The 19,111-nt window shown below is 45.4% G+C and overlaps 1 protein-coding gene across 9 annotated transcripts in view; it reads left to right on the top strand.

Moving 5' to 3' along the window:
• The window catches only part of LOC140196770 (cyclin-dependent kinase-like 2), a 69,677-nt gene extending 52,889 nt beyond the window's left edge, over positions 1-16,788 (top strand). For 7 of the 9 annotated variants that reach the window (XM_072256523.1, XM_072256521.1, XM_072256525.1 and 4 more), the window contains 3 exons: positions 5,726-5,879; positions 15,558-15,692; positions 16,278-16,788. In XM_072256523.1, coding sequence (XP_072112624.1) covers positions 5,726-5,879; positions 15,558-15,692; positions 16,278-16,288 — 300 coding nt within the window. In that variant the 3' untranslated portion in view covers positions 16,289-16,788. Of the gene's footprint in view, positions 1-2,304; positions 2,439-5,725; positions 5,880-15,557; positions 15,693-16,277 lie in introns of those variants that run through there. The other 2 variants (XR_011885808.1, XM_072256522.1) reach the window with 2 other exon arrangements.
• Positions 16,789-19,111: the final 2,323 nt, after the last annotated feature.

Raw genomic sequence — 19,111 nt, 5'->3', positions numbered from 1 at the left:
AAGGTCCCAAGGATGAGATCAGAGGGGCAGAGGGGTTTGGTAAGGGGAGCCCAGGACTGGAGCTAGGCAGTGAAGGGCAGAGTTGCTTGTGTTGAGGAGATGGCAATCGGGATGGTAAAGAACACAGACACCTGCAAGAATTGAAGAGCTGCAGGGGCTCGTAGAGCTAGGAGGGGGAAAATCCACAAGAAGGGTTTGTAAACAAGGGGGGCATAAAGTTGTTGAACATAGAAACAGCCCTTCATGTCTGTGCCACCTGTTGTACCCATCTATGTTAATCCTACCCACCTGTGTTAGGGCTTCTGTTTTCTATCACTTGTACTTACTCTTGTTTGTACTTGGGGCGCCATGGTAGCATAGTGGTGATCGCAGTGCTATGAAAGCACAGGGCGTCAGAGTCTGCAGTTCAATTCCAACGCGTTCTGTAAAGAGTTTGTACGTTCTCCCCGTAGCCCTGTGGGTTTCCTCTGGATGCTCTGGTTTCCTCCCACACTCCAAAGACTGGCTGGTTGGTAGGTTAATTGTTCATTGTAAATTGTCCTGTGATTAGGTTAGTGAGTTGCTGGGCGGTGTGGTTCGTTGGCCCAGAAGGGCCTGTTCCATACGCTATCTCTAAATTAATAAATAAACAGAGGACAAAAATGGCAGATGTGATTAATACATTTTTGGCATCTGTCTTCGCCACAGAAGACTTGCTAATATCCCTAATCTAACTGATAGGCTGATTTCAGATAACATGGTAGAACTTATAAAACTCGCAATGATAAGGGATAAAGTATTGGCAAATCTAACAAGAGGCCAACGGCAGGCAAATTGCCAGAACCTGATGGACTGCACATTTGGGCTTTAACAGAAGTGGTTGTGGAGATGGTGGAACCTTTGGATGAAATTTTTCATAGCTCGCTAAAGTCGGGGCGGGAGGGGAATAAACTGGAAGGTGGGAAAGCAGACAGTATGACTCCCTTGTTCAGAAGAGGAGGAAGGCACAAGGCAGGGAACTACAGGCAATTGCTAGATGTAATAGATATTGTTGACAAGGTGCTGAAGTCTCTTTTCGTTTGAGCAGTTGTCAGCTAAATATAGCTTACCAAAAACCCACTTTTTTCGACATTTACAAATTAGAGACTTTCTGCAATCTCAATTACATACATTTCCTAAAAGTCCTGATAAGAATTTATTAGATGTAATTTTTAATGTGAAACCTTTTCATAATGGATCAATATCTAATATTTATGCTATGTTGTTGGGAATGAGAAACGCTCCTTTAGACACAATTAAAAATCTCTGGGAACAAGACTTACGGACTTCAATTTCTGAGGAAGCTTGGAATGGAATTTTTAAATTGGTTAATACCTCATTGTTACGTGCCTGTCATTCCCTCCTACAATTTAAAGTGGTCCATAGGGGCCCACATGACTAATGATAAGCTCTCTCATTTTTATTCGGATATATCTCCCTATTGTGACAGATGTAACAATGGAGAAGCTTCACTAATTCACATGTTCTGGACATGCCCGAGTATTGAAAAATATTGGAAAGAAGTATTCCAAACTTTTTCTGTACTTTTCAGAATAAATTTAAAACCTAACTATATTTAAAATTTAAATTTAAAACCATTGGCTATATTTAAGAGGGAGTTACCCTTGTGGCTAAAGAGATCAGAGGGTATGGAGAGAAGGCAGGTACAGAGTTCTGAGTTGGATGATCAGCCATTATCTTACTCAATGGCGGTGCAGGCTCCAACCTACCCCTGCACCTATTTTCTATATTTCTATGTTTAACCCTTTGATTGCCTTATTCTGTATAATTGGCGGAATAGATATTATCTTGGAGACACCTGATTTGCACATTTTGGCTTTTATTCCTCTTATAGCGAGGAGGGCATTGTTGTTTAGGTGGAAAGATGTTGCTCCGCCTACTCATGCTCAATGGTTAAGTGATGTTATGTCCTGCTTAAATTTAGATAAGATTCGTTGTTCAATTTCTGAATCTAGACAAGACTTTCTAACATTGTGGGGACCATTTTTGAATTATTTTCAAAATCTTTGATTTGGTATTATGTACAGATGTTGGCTAATAATGTTTTGCTGCATGATTTACTCTCCTTTCTTTACTAAACAGCTTTTCTTGGTAGTGGGTTTAGATTTTTTTTGTATAATAAAATTATTACTTTTCAATATTATGATTCAATTTAATTTGCAGACATACATGAATATGGGGTAATGAGATAATAAGTGTGATTTAAATATATTGTAATTGATATATAATGTATACCCTCCTGTACACTGTATTCTTTTCTGTAAGAAATCAATAAAAATATTGAAAAAGAAAAAGACAAGGTGCTGGGGTCAGCAATCAAAGAGGAAATGACTACTCACAATGTTCTTATCACATGTTGTTCTCTAAGAGAAAACAAAAGGCTGATTGTTCCTAAGTTGGTAAGTTTGTTAATTATTTTCATGTGTACTGAGGTCTTTCATTGATTCTGTATGGTTATTATTCTATTATGGATTTATTGTGTATACCTGCAAGAAAACAAATCTCAGGGTTGTATGTAGTGACATACACGTACTTCGATAATAAATTTACTTTGAACTTTGAAGCTGGGTGAGCAGGAACTTCATGTCCAGACACCAGGAGGTATTGATTAGGAGGCAGACCTGACCACTTACAGCTGTGCCCGAGGGTACTGCATGGTCCATTTGGAGAACTGAGAAGCCCTCAGGTGTATGACAGTCAGGTAAAGCAAATGAATGAAATACAAAGGGTTCAAGGTATTCTAGTATATGAATGACAAGGCAATTAGCAGGCAGTCCAACAGGTAGTTAAGGTAAAAGTGATTTTGGTTTTTATTGCAAAGGAGTTGGAGTTAAAAAAAATTTATAATTCTACAGGGCGTTGGAGGTGCCACACCTGTGAACAGTTTTAGACCTCTTATCTGATTTTAAAAAAACATAGTCACTTCAGAGGCAGATCGAAATAAATTCACCACGCTACATCCTGAGATGCGAAGGTTGCTGTACTGAGAGAGACTAAATAGTTTGGGTCTATATTCCTTTTAGAAGAATGAGGGTGACTTTATTCAAACAGATCAGATCCTTGGGGGTCTTGACAGGATTGATATTGGGATGTTTTCACCCAGAGAGTCTCAAACAAGAGGACATGGTTACAACACAAGGGGCTAGTCATTTAAAACTGACGTTGGTAGAAGTTTCTTCCTCTCAGACTGTGGTGGATCTCTGGATTCCTCCGCTCCCGAAGATGGCAGAAGCTGCATCTTAGCAGTGTTTAATGGAGGTGGAGAAATATTTGAGGAATGGAGGGGTGTGAAGAAATTGCACAAAAGAGGAGTTGAGGCTGGCATAGATCATCCATGATAACATTAAATGGTGGGATAGGGTTGAGGGGCCGAGTGGCCAACTCCTGCTCCTGATTTCCTGTGTACTTGGCCATTGTCAACCTGTGACACGTCCAGGAATTGTGAACAACTTGCGAGTCATCAACTGAGAATGGATGGAGGGGGTCTGAGCACTGGGATAGTCACCCCATAAACAGGCACCGCTAACTGAAGCTCAATGTTCTGGACCTCAACACAAGGTCTACTTGTACCTGAGTAAAATAAAACCTTATTTTCCTCATTAATTTGTCATTACAATGGTGCATTATTTCTGAAGTTGCTTCATAAAGCAGCAGAGGGGTACTGCCCATTTTGTGAGAGGGGAGATCTGCTCCATCCTATCTCCCAGCTGGGCGACATCAGCCCGTTTCCCTGATGTTAACCGGATGACCTGCTATATCTCAGCCAGCCAGCAGGCGGTGCCAGCTCCACAAATATTGGGCACCAGGCTGACATTTGCACTTCCTGCAGCACAGAAGGAGCCCAGTTGTTCCATGGTCCCTGTGACAGCTCTTCGGAAGTTTCTCACAGCTCTGCACATTTTTCCTCCCTTCTTCCCACATTGCACTAACACCCCCCCCCCACACACAAATTCTACTCCTCACCTACACACAAGGGCCTCAATTTATAGAGCCCGCTTAACTCTCCGGCCCTGATCACCTTTGCCATGTGAGGAGAACCCACAGGGTTGCAGGGAGATGTGCGAACTCCACACAAAAGCACCCAAAGGTTAAAGAGGACATGGCAAACTTACTTAGCCTCCTGAGGAAGGAGAACTCTGGTGTGCTTTCATAGTCAATGTAGTTGGATCAGGACACCAGACATCCCACCCTGCAAAAACTCATTTCAGGGAGGTAGCACCATCAATTTGCGGGAGACTCCCAGAACTTCCAGGAGAGATGGGATGTCTGCAATAGAGTAGCTCCCTAGCAGCTAGCCAGCTAGTTTAAATAACGTTAGCTATGCTAATGAACAAATGACACCTGTTAAATTCACCTCAACATGTCTTTTACAGTCTTAACCCATCATGGGCAATAGAAAAGTCACTGTTGCAAACAGTGCAGCGAGCAACACTGTCATTATTTTTGACCCCTATTAGGCAGGGGTACACTTTAGGGTAGTCTGTGGTGACGTACGTTTTATATTTTCTTTTTTTGGAACACTCTGCCATGGCGCGTGCGCGCTCCCTCGCTCCCTCTCGCCCTCTTGCTCTCTCGCTCGCTCTCTCTTGCGGTCACTCGCACTCTCTCGCTCACTCTCTCTTACTTTCTCTCTCTCACACTCACTTGCTCTCAAAAAAATTGATTTCTGGGATATTGTATATAATTTGTGGACATCAGGGGGCCACTATTAATATGCGGGAGACCCCCGGAACTTCCAGGAGAGGTGGGATGTCTGGGACACGCTATTGGTGATGTTTACTCCTAGGAACCTGAGCTTAGCCATGTTGTAGATAGGACTATGAGAACTGCCTCCCTTCCTGCTGTCAATGACCAGTTTTTCTGTTGCCATTGAGAAGATTGTTGTCATGAAAGCATGTCACTAGGCCCTCTACCTCCTTGAACTCCAACTCATCATTATTTGAGATACAGCCCACTGCGGTGGTTATCATCTGTAAATCTGTACGTGGAGTTGGCAAAGAATCTGCCCACATAATTGCGAGTGGGTTGGCAGTAGAGTAGGGAGCGGAGGGGCCTTGTGGAGAGCCAGTGCTGAGAACTATCGCCATGGAGGTGTTGCCACCTATCCTTAATGGTTTGTGATTAATTGGTCAGGAAGTTGCAAAGGGAGGTATTGATCCTAGATGGAGGAGTTTGGAGGTGAGTTTGTTTGGAATTATTGTACTGAAGGCAGAGCTGCAGTCAGTAAACAATAGGCTAATGTTCAGATGCACATTCAGATGTTCAGATGTTCGCTGTTGAGATGCACTCAATGAGGTTTAGAATCTGGGGGGGGAGTTTATGGGGATTTGAGGAGAGTTAATAGTAGAATTAGACTGCTCTGAGAGGTGGAATACACTCGTGGCCAACTGGCCTCTTCCTTTGACTATGGAAAGTAGGACAGCCCCAGTTTTTCCAGGCACTACTGGGCCAGAATCCCTCAACCGTGGACAGTCTCAGTAAGTCTCTTCCTCGCCCTCACTGAGATTTGAATACATTATGCGAACACGTCTCCTCCCCTTGGTGTACTGCGTGGGGTAGTACCTCACTGCTCGTCAGTGTGTTGCTGTGGTGTGTAGTGTAAAGGACTCTTGTGTGCACAAAATGGCTGGAAATTACTGGGTAAATTCCCTCACTAATGCCTGCCTCCCTGACCCTTCTGCCTCAGCTCCAACACAAGAAGGCAAATAGTTACGCCCAGCTGGAGAGAATGGGAAACTCTGGCAGGAAGCAGCGGGAGGCTTGGAGACCTGAGAGGGAGGGAATCCACTTCCCGGATCTCAGCAGCAGGTGTCACGTTGCCGACCCCATCACCAGAGAAGGTAAAGTTGTGTTCCGTGTTGAGCCCCGTGGACTGTTGGGTGTCCAGTCAGAGGATGAGGTGCAGTTCTTCAAGGCTGTGCCGAGTCTTAGCTTATCAGCCAGAAAACATAACTGTTTCTCTCCACAGACGCAGCCTGACCGGCTGAGTGTTTCCAGCATTTTCAGCTTTTATTTTGGGATTAGTTAAATATTTCATTTCTGTTTTTCACCAGGTTACTTTGACATGGATTTGTTAATAATTTAATTCATTTCAAACAAAAAATAATTTCATAACCTTTTATAAGTTACCCATAACCAAAAGCTTGATGAAATGCACATTACAAAGTTCCATCAGGCCACATATACAGAGAGGCCTAGTGAGGTCATCATCGTCATTATGGGACGTATCATATGACATGGGCAATCATGGTCTCCAAAATAAAGCAGTGTTCCTCGCTCCTGAACTCGACAGCCAATCGGGTACAGGAGGCAAAGACTGGCTGGGGGGAGAGGGAGGTCATTCAGCCCCTGACCCTACTCTGTCACAATTCAATAATGGTTGGTCAATATCTTGTCTTCATCTACTTAACTTGGATCCAGATCTCCCCCAGTGTGACATTCCCCATACTGAGGCACTCCCTCATCATCACCCCTCCCACAGTGAGAAGCTCCCTCAGTGCCACCCCTCCCATAGTATGGCACTCCCTCACTTTCATCTGTCCCACAGTGTCATCTGATAGTTGAACATGTGTCTGCTCAGTGAATGTAACTGATGTGTCATCTTTTACAGCCAGATGTTCCAGAGTGAGGAGGGACCCCTGGAAACATCCCGAGTCCAAAATTCCTTCCCTGGAGGCTGTGGAATTAATTCACCTGCCCACCCGTCCAACATAAGCTCACAGGTGGTCGGTGCTGGGTACAAGACACAGACACAAACACACGCATAGGCATGCATACGGGCGCATCCAGACTAACACGCCAGCAATACCATACTCCCAGATTCACAGCCACCTCTGTACCCACACGCACAGACACCACAACCCCCTGAACAGAATCCCCTCTGACATCCTCTCATCTGCTCATTCCCTCCTACAGAAAGCTCAAGCCAATTTCCACATGTACACGCCCAGCAAGACAGCGGTTCACTGTGAGGCACTAATACACACTTAAACTTGTACACAATTATACTCGCAGGTACTGAATCGGGAATGGAGTCCTACGTTAACTAAAATCCTAAAGTTGGGCATTTGGACTGACCCCCATGGGGGAATCTGACTCAGTGAAGAGGGATTGGTGGGCAGCAATTTAACCAGTGATTTCTTTTTACTGTCTGTAGGATGCCAGGGCGTATTTTTAGGTTTAATGGGGAGGAAGGAGAGTATTTGCTTGAGTACATATTGTGGCCTCGCTAGGGTCTGATACATTGTAGGGACAGCGATACGGGGAATGCAGTGAATGGGGGCACTGAGGTAGATTGTAGGGACAGCGATATGGGGAATGCAGTGAATGAGGGTGCTGAGGTAGATTGTAGGGACAGTGATGTGGGGAATGCAGTGAATGGGGTGCTGAGGTAGATTGTAGGGACAGCGATATGGGGAATGCAGTGAATGAGGGTGCTGAGGTAGATTGTAGGGACAGTGATGTGGGGAATGCAGTGAATGGGGTGCTGAGGTAGATTGTAGGGACAGCGATATGGGGAATGCAGTGAATGAGGGTGCTGAGGTAGATGGTAGGGACAGTGATGTGGGGAATGCAGTGAATGGGGTGCTGAGGTAGATTGTAGGGACAGTGATGTGGGGAACGCAGTGAATGGGGTGCTGAGGTAGATTTTAGGGACAGCGACATGGGGAACGCAGTGAATGGGGGAGCTGAGGTAGATTGTACGGACAGCGACGTGGGGAATGCAGTGAATGGGGTGCTGAGGTAGATGGTAGGGACAGTGATGTGGAGAATGCAGTGAATGGGGTGCTGAGGTAGATTGTAGGGACAGTGACGTGGGGAACGCAGTGAATGGGGTGCTGAGGTAGATTGTACAGACAGTGACGTGGGGAATGCAGTGAATGAGGGTGCTGAGGTAGATTGTACGGACAGTGACGTGGGGAATGCAGTGAATGAGGGTGCTGAGGTAGATTGTAGGGACAGCGATGTGGGGAATGCAGTGAATGGGGGTGCTGAGGTAGATTGTAGGGACAGTGACATGGGGAATGCAGTGAATAGGGGTGCTGAGGTAGATTGTAGGGACAGCGATGTGGAGAATGCAGTGAATGGGGGTGCTGAGGTAGATTGTAGGGAAAGCGATATGGGGAATGCAGTGAATGAGGGTGCTGAGGTAGATTGTAGGGACAGTGATGTGGGGAATGCAGTGAATGGGGTGCTGAGGTAGATTGTAGGGACAGCGATATGGGGAATGCAGTGAATGAGGGTGCTGAGGTAGATGGTAGGGACAGTGATGTGGGGAATGCAGTGAATGGGGTGCTGAGGTAGATTGTAGGGACAGTGATGTGGGGAACGCAGTGAATGGGGTGCTGAGGTAGATTTTAGGGACAGCGACATGGGGAACGCAGTGAATGGGGGAGCTGAGGTAGATTGTACGGACAGCGACGTGGGGAATGCAGTGAATGAGGGTGCTGAGGTAGATTGTACGGACAGCGACGTGGGGAATGCAGTGAATGGGGTGCTGAGGTAGATGGTAGGGACAGTGATGTGGAGAATGCAGTGAATGGGGTGCTGAGGTAGATTGTAGGGACAGTGACGTGGGGAATGCAGTGAATGAGGGTGCTGAGGTAGATTGTAGGGACAGCGACATGGGGAACGCAGTGAATGGGGGAGCTGAGGTAGATTGTACAGACAGCGACGTGGGGAATGCAGTGAATGGGGTGCTGAGGTAGATGGTAGGGACAGTGATGTGGAGAATGCAGTGAATGGGGTGCTGAGGTAGATTGTAGGGACAGTGACGTGGGGAACGCAGTGAATGGGGTGCTGAGGTAGATTGTACAGACAGTGACGTGGGGAATGCAGTGAATGAGGGTGCTGAGGTAGATTGTACGGACAGTGACGTGGGGAATGCAGTGAATGAGGGTGCTGAGGTAGATTGTAGGGACAGCGATGTGGGGAATGCAGTGAATGGGGGTGCTGAGGTAGATTGTAGGGACAGTGACATGGGGAATGCAGTGAATAGGGGTGCTGAGGTAGATTGTAGGGACAGCGATGTGGAGAATGCAGTGAATGGGGGTGCTGAGGTAGATTGTAGGGAAAGCGATATGGGGAATGCAGTGAATGAGGGTGCTGAGGTAGATTGTAGGGACAGCGATGTGGGGAATGCAGTGAATGGGGTCACTGAGGTCGGCTGTGACTCTTAGTCCAAACACTCGGGACCACCACACTGGCAGGTTCTGTCCCTGTGAACCTGGACCAATGGCACTGGGACTGGCCACAGCTCCCCACCGCCTAACTGTGGCTCAGTGGGTTGCGCTTCCTTGCTTGGTCAGGGGGTCAGAGGTTCTAGTCCCACTGCAGAAAATAGAGCTGCAATCCCAGGGTGGTAATGACATCACTGTGACATCAGTAACACCCCTGCATGGCTCTGAGGGTGCAGGGCATGGCTGGAGGTTCTCCCATCCACATGGAACAGTCCTGTGAATGATCCCTACACTGTTCCAAACAAATGCTGGGAGTTGGCTGCATGAATTAGGTGTGGCTGTTTGACTGTCCAATTTACTCTTTAATATGATCTCAGCTGATTGTAGTCTCAGCTGTACATTCCCAGCCACCCTCAGTAGCCTAATGTAGAAGAAAGCACAGTACAGGACAGGAACATGATGTTTTAAGTTAGTCGTGCTATTGATTAAATGTGTAGCTAAGCTTGTCCTTTCTGCCTACACAAGTCCATAATTCCTCCGTTCTCTCCACATTCACATTTTTTTATCAACCTAATTACTTCCATTAGGGAGAGTATAGCTACAAATACTGGCAACCTCTAATGCCAACCTTGTAACAAGACGGCAACCGTGCCAGAATTTACAAGTATTTCTGATTCAGGTTGTAACAAAGAGTCTACTTGCTGTCTCGATCCTGTCCCTACCACACTTTTTAAGGACGCATTTAATAATGTTTTCAGTTCTGTTCGGAAAATTACTAACAAGTCCCTTGAAACTGGAGATTTTCCAGATGACTTCAAAAGTGTGACCCCTACTTAAAAAGCCAAACCCTTATAACGAGGTACTAGCTAAACTACAGGCCGACATCAAATCTTCCCTGGGCAAGAATCTTCAGAAATTCATAACCAATTCAACAACTTTCTGAAAAAGCTTTGCTCAGGTTTTAGAGCAAACCACAGAATGAAGACAACCCTTGCAAAATCGTTGGCAATCTTAGGCCCAGCACTGATGCCAACAGAGTCCCAGTTCCAATTCCTCTAGATCTAGGGAGCTGCCTTCGACATAATTGATCACATTCTCACAGATCACCTTGAGAGCTGGCTTGACCTCTCGGGTAATGCCCTTAATTGGTTTTGTTTATGCATCTCAGAGAGAAAATTTTTGTCTGTTTTGGAGGCCAATTTTCTAAGAGATACGATGTACCTTTTGGTGTTCCTCAGGGAAACTCTCTTGGTCCCCCATTCGTCTCCTTACACATGCTCTGCTTAGGAGACATCATTCAAGAGCGTAAACTTCATTTCCACAATTATGCAGATGATACACAATTGTATGTCTCGGTTGAGCCTAATGATGATAACACTCTATCTTCTCTGACTTCTGGTATGACAGCAACAAACAAGTAGATGAGCAATAATTTCCTAAAACTAAATGAAGATAAAACTGAAATACTTTTGGTTGGACTCAAAGCCAAAGGAGATAAACTAGGGAACTTGGCTTCCCTTGTAAAATCAGAAGTAACAAGCCTCGGTGTTATCCTGGATTCAGATTTGAGTTTTAAATCACACACAAAGAAAAGTAAACAGAGGGGCATTTCTACGCTTTAGAAATATTGCAAAGGTCTGTCCATTTCTGTCACATATGATGCTGAAAAACTAACTCGGATCTTTATATTGATTTGACTAGATGACTGCAATCCTCTTTTTTACTGGCCTTCTGAAGCAAACTCTTGACAAACTTCAACTCATTCAGAACTCCACAACTAGACTTTTAATTAAAACCAGGATGAGAGAGCATATCACTCCCATCCTAGCTACTCTGCATTGTCTTCCTGTATCTTTTAGAATTGATTTTGAAGTCCTCTTGTTTTTAAAGCTCTCAATGGTCTGGGACTAGAGTACATTACAGAATCGCTTTTGTTTTATAATCCTGATCGAGGTCTCAGGTCTTCTTCCACTGCTCTCTCTAAACAATCTCTTCAAAAGATAGTTGGCAGGTCAATTTTTTTGACTACGCTCCTAATCTCTGAATTTGAATACCTAAAATTATAAAGGATGCAGACTCAGTTGATACTTTTAAACACCAGCTCAAAACCTATTTATTGAAACTTGCTTTTAACTAACATCTTCTTGTCTTTTATTTTCATGTTTGCACTTTATCCCATTGTAAAACACCTTTAACTACATTGTCTGTATGAAAAGAGCTCTATAAATAAATTATTGCTATTATTGCATTCATGTGCCTACATAAGAATTTCTTAAACACTTCTAATGTATTTGCATCCACTGCCACCTGTGTCTCCACATTCCAGGCACCCACCAGTCTGTGTAAAAATCTTGTTTCATCTCCTATGAACATTTCCCCCTCCCCTCTCACCTTAAGTTCATGCCCTCTATAATTAGACATTTGGCCTTGGGGAAAAGATATCTATCTATGCCTCTCATTATTTTATAAACCTCTTCAGGTCTTCCCTTCAGCTTCTGAGGCTCCAGAGAAACTAACACATATTTGTCCAATCTCTCCTCAAAGCACGTGCCCTCTAATCTGGGCAGAATCCTGCTAGATTTCTGCCGAGCCTTCTCAAAAGCCCCCAGGTCCTTCCTATAAGAATTAAATGCAGTGCTCCAGATCCAGCCTGACCAGAGGTTAATCTAGATGGTAGCAAGAATCTTTCAAAGATATTCCAGCACTCTGCTCCTCTGCCCTTTGGATAGCGGTGTTCCAGGTTCCAAAAGACTAACTGCCCCTGAACCAAAAAGTTTCAGTCGCTTTCATCTTAAATGTGTGACCCGTTAATTTTCTTCTCATCTGCCTATCACCTCCCCTGGTGCCTCTCCTCCTTCCCTTTCTCCCATGGACCAGTCTCCCCTCCAATCAGCTTCCTCCTTCTTCAGCTCTTGACCCTCCCCACCCACCTGGCTGCACCAATCACCTTCTAGCTAGTCCTCCTTCCCCTCCCCCACCTTTATATTCTGGCATCTTCCCCCTTCCTGCTCAGTCCTGAAGAAAGGTCTTGGCCCGAAATGTCGACTGTTTATTCATTTAGACTAGAAAGACCATAAGACAAAGGAGCAGAAGTTGGCCATTCGGCTCATCGGGTCTGCTCCGCCATTTTATTATGAGCTGATCCATTCTCCCATTTAGTCCCGCTCCCCTGCCTTCTCACCATAACCCTTGATGCCCTGGCTACTCAGATACCTATCAATCTCTGCCTTAAATACACCCAATGACTTGGCCTCCACTGCTGCCCGTGGCAACGAATTCCATAGATTCACCACCCTCTGGCTAAAAAAATTTCTTCGCATCTCTGTTCTGAATGGGCGCCCTTCAATCCTTAAGTCATGCCCTCTTGTACTAGACTCCCCCACCATGGGAAACAATTTTGCCACATTCACTCTGTCCATGCCTTTCAACTTCGAAATGTTTCTATGAGGTCCCCCCTCATTCTTCTAAACTCCAAGGAATACAGTCCAAGAGCGGACAAATGTTCCTCATATGTTAACCCTCTCATTCCCGGAATCATTCTACTGAAGCTTCTCTGAACCCTCTCCAACGTCAGCACATCCTTTCTTAAACAAGGAGCCAAAAACTGCCCACAGTACTCCAAGTGAGGTCTTACCAGTGCCTTATAGAGTCTCAACATCACATCCCTGCTCCTATACTCTATTCCTCTAGAAATGAATGCCAACATTGCATTCGCCGCCTTCACCACCGGCTCAACCTGGAGGTTAACCTTAAGGGTATCCTGCATGAGGACTCCCAAGTCCCGTTGTATGTCAGATCTTTGAATTCTCTCCCCATTTAAATAATAGTCTGCCCATTTATTTCTTCTGCCAAAGTGCATAGCCATACACTTTCTGACATTGTATTTCATTTGCCACTTCTTTGCCCATTCTCCCTATCTATTCAAATCTCTCTACAGACTCTCTGTTTCCTCAGCACTACCGGACCCTCCACCTATCTTCGTATCGTCAGCAAACTTAGCCACAAAGCCATCTATTCCATAATCCAAATCGTTGATGTACAACGTAAAAAGAAGTGGCCCCAACACGGACCCCTGTGGAACACCACTGGTAACCGGCAGCCAACCAGAATAGGATCCCTTTATTCCCACTCTCTGTTTCCTGCCAATCAGCCAATGCTCTATCCACGTATGTAACTTTCCAGTAATTCCATGGGCTCTTATCTTGTTAAGCAGCCTCATGTGTGGCACCTTGTCAAAGGCCTTCTGAAAATCCAAATATACAACATCCACTATATCTCCCTTGTCTAGCCTACTTGTATTTCCTCAAAATATTGCAACAGGTTGGTCAGGCAGGATTTTCTTTAAGGAATCCATGCTGAGTTCTGCCTATCTTGTCATATGCCCCCAGGTACTCCATAATCTCATTCTTGACAATCAACTCCAACAACTTCCCAACCACTAATGTCAAGCTAACCGGTCTATAACTTCCTTTTTGCTTCTTTGCCCCCTTCTTAAATAGCGGAGGGACATTTGCAATCTTCCAGTCCTCCAGAACCATGCCAGAATCTATCGACTTTTGAAAGATCATCGTTAATGCCTCCGCAATCTCCACAGCTACTTCCTTCAGAACACGAGTGCATTCCATCTGGTCCAGGAGATTTATCTACCTTTAGACTATTCAGCTTCCTGAGTACTTTCTCTGTCGTAATTGTGACTGCGCACACTTCCCTTCTCTGACACCCTTGAGTGTCAGGTATACTGCTGATGTCTTCCTCAGTGAAGACTGATGCAAAATACTCGTTCAGTTCCTCCGCCATCTCCTTATCTCCCATTACAATTTCTCCAGCATCATTTTCTATTGATCCTATATCTACTCTCACCAGTCTTTTACTCTTTATATACTTGAAAAAGCTTTTAGTATCCTCTTTGATATTATTTGCTAGCTTCTTTTCATAGTTTATCTTTCCCTCTTAATGATCTTCTTAGTTTCCTTTTGTAAGCTTTTAAAAACTTCCCAGTCCTCTGTCTTCCCACTAATTTTTGCTTCCTTGCATGCCCTCTCCTTTGTTTTAACTTTGGCTTTGACTTCTCTTGTCAACCACGGTTGCATCCTTTTTCTATTCGAAAATTTCTTCTTTTTTGGAATATACCTGTCTTGCACCTTCCTCACTTCTCGTATAAACTCCAGCCACTGCTGCTCTACCGTCTTTCCCGCTAGTGTCCCCTTCCAGTCAACTTTGGCCAGTTCCTCTCTCATGCCACTGTAATTTCCTTTACTCCACTGAAATACCGACACATCAGATTTCGGCTTCTCTTTTTCAAATTTCACAGTGAACTCAATCATGTTATGATCACTGCCTCCTAAGGGTTCCTTCACCTCAATCTCTCCAATCACCTCCGGTTCATTACACAATACCCAATCCAGTACAGCCGATCCCCTAGTGGGCTCAACAACAAGCTGTTCTAAAAAGCCATCTCGCAGACATTCTACAAATTCTCTCTCTTGAGATCCAGTGCCGACCTGATTTTCCCAATCCACTTGCATGTTAAAATACCCCACAATTATCATAACACTGCCCTTCTGAAAAGCCTTTTCTATTTCCTGTTGTAATTTGTAGTCCACATCACTGCAGCTGTTGGGAGTCCTGTATATAACTGCCATCAGGGTCCTTTTACACCCCCCCCCGCAATTTCTTAGCTCAACCCATAAAGATTCTACACCTTCCAATCCTATGTCACCTCTTTCTAATGATTTAATATCATTTCTTACCAATAAAGCCACGCCTCCCCCTCTACCTACCTTCCTATCCTTCCGATACACCGTGTAACCGTGTATCCTTGGACGTTCAGCTCCCAGAGACGTGCATCCTTTAGCCAGGTCTCAGTGATGGCCACAATATCATACCTGCCAATCTGTAGCTGTACAACAAGATCACCCACCTTATTCCTTATGCTGCGTACATTTAAGTATAACACCTTAAGACCAGTATTTGATATTTTCTGCTTTGATTGCACTGCAACTCATCCCAATGGCTGCCTGACCTGCTGAGTTCCTCCAGCATCTTGTGTGTGTTTCCCTGTTAACTTTGTCTCTTGTTCTTAGATTCTCCCATCAGAGGAAACATGCTTTCCACACCTACCGTGACAAGCCAGCTTTAGTATTTTACGTTTCATTTAGGACCCCTTACACTCCAAGTACTAGTCTAGTAAACTTTGTCTGAGCTGCTTCCGGCAGATGGAGATTCTCCTTAAGGAGCCAAATACTGGACTTCTCTAGATGTTCTCTAGATGTGGTCCTACCAATATCCTGTGTAACCAAAATATCACTTTTCCGTTTTGGTTTTCTTTCCCTCAAATAGTGAAGAATGACAGGAGCTTTCCCAAATACATGGTGCAAGGACGTAGTGACCCAGTGCAAACCACCTTTCTGGCCAATAACAATCCATCAGCCAACAAGGTTAAAGACAACACTGGTGATCGCACCAGTGTCACAGGTGAGATCTGGTTTGTGCAATCTGGCTGTACACAGGTCATCTGCCCTGTCTACCAAACTATAACAGTGTCACAGGTGAGATCTGATTTGTGCACAGGTCAGCTGCCCTGTCTACCACACAGTGTCAGCCCCTCAAGTATGGTGAGACTTCAGGATGAGGGCTGAGAGATTCAGGAGCGGGAAGAGGAGGAACTTTTCCACTAGGAGCTGGAGGATTTGGAATTCTCTCTCTTCAGGGGATGTTGGTTCAATAGGAATGTTCAAGGCTCGACTTGAGGCGTTGTTGCGGTTCAGTGCTTGTGGGAATTGGGAAGGGAGGTGTTGGTGAAAAACACACCTTGGCATTGAAAGACCAAACGGGCTAATGATTCCTCAATGGAGCAGAGGAAGTTGAGGTGCGATTTGACAGAAGTATGCAAGATTACAAGACGATCGGGTATGTAGCTAGTCAGAATCTTTTCCCATGTCACATCTCACAATAAGGCGGAGCTTAGGAGGGATACTGGCGCCTAACAGCGACTCTTTTGCTTGCATCTTCGGAAACAGCTCTATTTCCACCTTTAATACCTTTATTTTTCCCTTTCAGGGTTCTTTTGAAGACCCTGACCTGGAGTTACACGCAGGCTTCGATTCTTTGCGGGAATGGGACCCATTCTCGGGGTTCCACAACTGGCCGTTATTCGACACGCCAAGAATTTGGCCTGAGTGTCTCAATCATGTTCAGAAGTCTAAGATCTCGGGGGTCTGGAGACGGGTGGATCGAGGGTCGGTGTCACAGCAGGAGACTCGTGTGTCGTCGGGGAGGCCAGGAAATCTTTCACTGTGGGCCCGAAGACCCGAGGTGTTTGCGATCTTTGGACACAGAGCTTGAGAAAAGTGACAAAATGGACTTTTAAAATTGTAAACCAGCGGGTGGTTGTTATGTCTCCCGCTCGCTGTGAAAATGAGGGACACTTTCTCTCCCTTGCCAGGGACAGAGCGAACCTGTGGTTTGTCGAATGTCAGATGAAATGTGAAGCCTTTGGGGTAACATTGGTCTGTGTCTTTGCTATCGCTTAGCACACGCTCGTGCTCAGTAGCAGGTGCGCTTTTTGTTTTGTCGGGGGGGAGGGGGGATTGTTGTTTGCTGCCGCTTACGCGCAGGAGGGGGGAACTGGGGGCGGACTTTGGGGTTCTCACGTTTAACTGTCGTTCATTCTTTGGGGCACTTCTCTGTTTTCGTGGATGTTTGTGAAGAAAAAGCATTTCAGGATGTATATTGTATACATTTCTCTGACAATAAATTCAACCATTGAACCTTTGAGTAAGTGGGAAGAGTTTTAAGGTGAGAGCCAAGAGTTTTAATGGGATTCTGAAGAGTGTTGTTCTTTTCATAGAAAATGATTGATGTCTAGAACGCACTGCCAGAGAATGTAGTGGGACCGAATGCAATCATTATGTTTAAGAGGCATTTAGACAAACACTTAAATAAGCAAGGTAGAGAAGGATACAGTCCTAATATGGGCAAATGAGATTAGTGCAAATGAGATGAGCGAAAAGGTCAGCATTGACATGTTGGTCTGAAGGGCCTGTTTATGTGCTGACTCCACGATGCTAGGACTAGGAGCTTTGGGACAAGCTGAGGTCTCACAAAACTCTGTCGAAATCCATGTCTATTTTTGATGCTCTGAACAGCCACCTGGGGACAGAAGGGTTGGTGACACTCCCCACCTACGCCCAGTCATTCCAGTTCAGAGTCTGGATTGAGAAATGGAAACCCAGACAGAGAGAGTGGCCACAGGCTGAGGTTTGTTTATCTTCTGTTTTGCTGACACTGAGCTCCTCCTTACAGGGATTGGAGAGTCTGGAGTTTGGTTATGAGGTCAGTCTTGTGGCTGGAGTGAGGTAGTGTCTGGGGGCAGAGAGGGACGGCTGGGCCACAGACAGACAGATGCATTATCATCCCTTCTCTTGCAGACCTCCTCTAACTCCCCAGTTGAGGGTAATTTCCCTGGCAAGCGACCACTTCCCTAGGAGACAGCTACCTATGGTTTGTAAACTGCAGTTCCTTCAAAAACCTGGACAGGTTCAGAAGTGTCCTCGGCCTCAGGGCCAAAACCAGAGCAGTGAGGCCCAGCTGCCTGGACTCTCCTTTCCCCTTTCCACCACTCGGAGCCCATGTACAGGGGAGGAAGAAGACCCTTGCCTTCATGCTGCTCTTGGCCATACCTAGGCACTGCACGGAGCTTCAAGCCAGCGCTGGACTCTCCGTGATGCACAGCAAGATCCCACACCTAGCAATGTGACAATGAGCACGCAACCTGTTTCAGGGCTCACTTCAGGGACCCGGAGAAACTCCCCTTCTCCCTCTGGGAATAGTCCTTCAATAGTTCTATCTCCCCGATTGGTTCTGGTTTAGCATCTCCTCTGTCAGGGTGACCCCCCCACCTAACCCAGAGTCCTGAATCAGAATCCAACCGGGGTATTGTCCTCAGCTCTGTGAAGTGGGTCGACCAAATCTTCACTGCACCTTGTTGGCAAAATGTACATGAAACGTCTCAAGCTGATCCAGGGTTAATGGTCGGAGGCAGAACCCCCATCACTCAGCTACGGATTAAAGCCCAAAGCCCAAACCTGAGCATGTGGTGGTCAAGCTGCAGAGGGGCAGGAAGAGGCCATTCAGCACACAGAGCCTGACGCTCCATTAGATGTGGCTGAAGTTTGTTTGTTATTGCCACATGTACCAAGATGCAGTGAGGAGCTTCTCTTCCATACTGTTTATACAGATCACTTTATTACACACTGAGGTAGAATGAGGTAAAGAAGTAAGAGTACAGAAAAAAATGTAATGGATACAGGGGTTTTATCCCTCCCTCCTACGTTACCTCACCCAATAAAGCTCCAGCAGTTTCTCTATTCATCCACTGGACTCCCATCCAACACGGTTCTGGCACCTCTCCCACCTTCAATTTCTCCTGTCCTCCTCCCGCCCTCCCCACCAGCCCCAACCCTCACCCAACCTAATTGCCCTATGCTCCCTCTACCCTCCTCACCCATCTCACTGACCCTGACCACCATTCTCCAACACAACCCATTTCCTCAAGAATCAACAACCTCCCTTGAAAATCTCCGACATTTCCCACAGATCCATTGGAGCAGAAACCCTGGACTCGCGTTTCCCTAGGAGCAAGAGGGAGCTTCTCAAAGTTCAAAATAAATTCATTATGAAATTACGTGTATGCCACCATATATCACCCTGAGATTCATTTTTTTGCAGGTATTCAAAGTAAGTACAAGGAACCATAATAGAATCAATGAAAGACTGCACCCAACAGGAAGGACAACCAGAGTGTAAAAGACAGCAAACTGTGAAAATGCAAAAAAAGAAAAAAAATTATAATTAACAAATAAGCAATAAATATTGAGAATATGAGATGAAGA

Source organism: Mobula birostris, chromosome 4 (assembly GCF_030028105.1).
Source record: "Mobula birostris isolate sMobBir1 chromosome 4, sMobBir1.hap1, whole genome shotgun sequence".
NCBI lineage: Eukaryota > Metazoa > Chordata > Chondrichthyes > Myliobatiformes > Myliobatidae > Mobula > Mobula birostris.
This window is presented reverse-complemented; position numbering and strand designations above follow the sequence as displayed.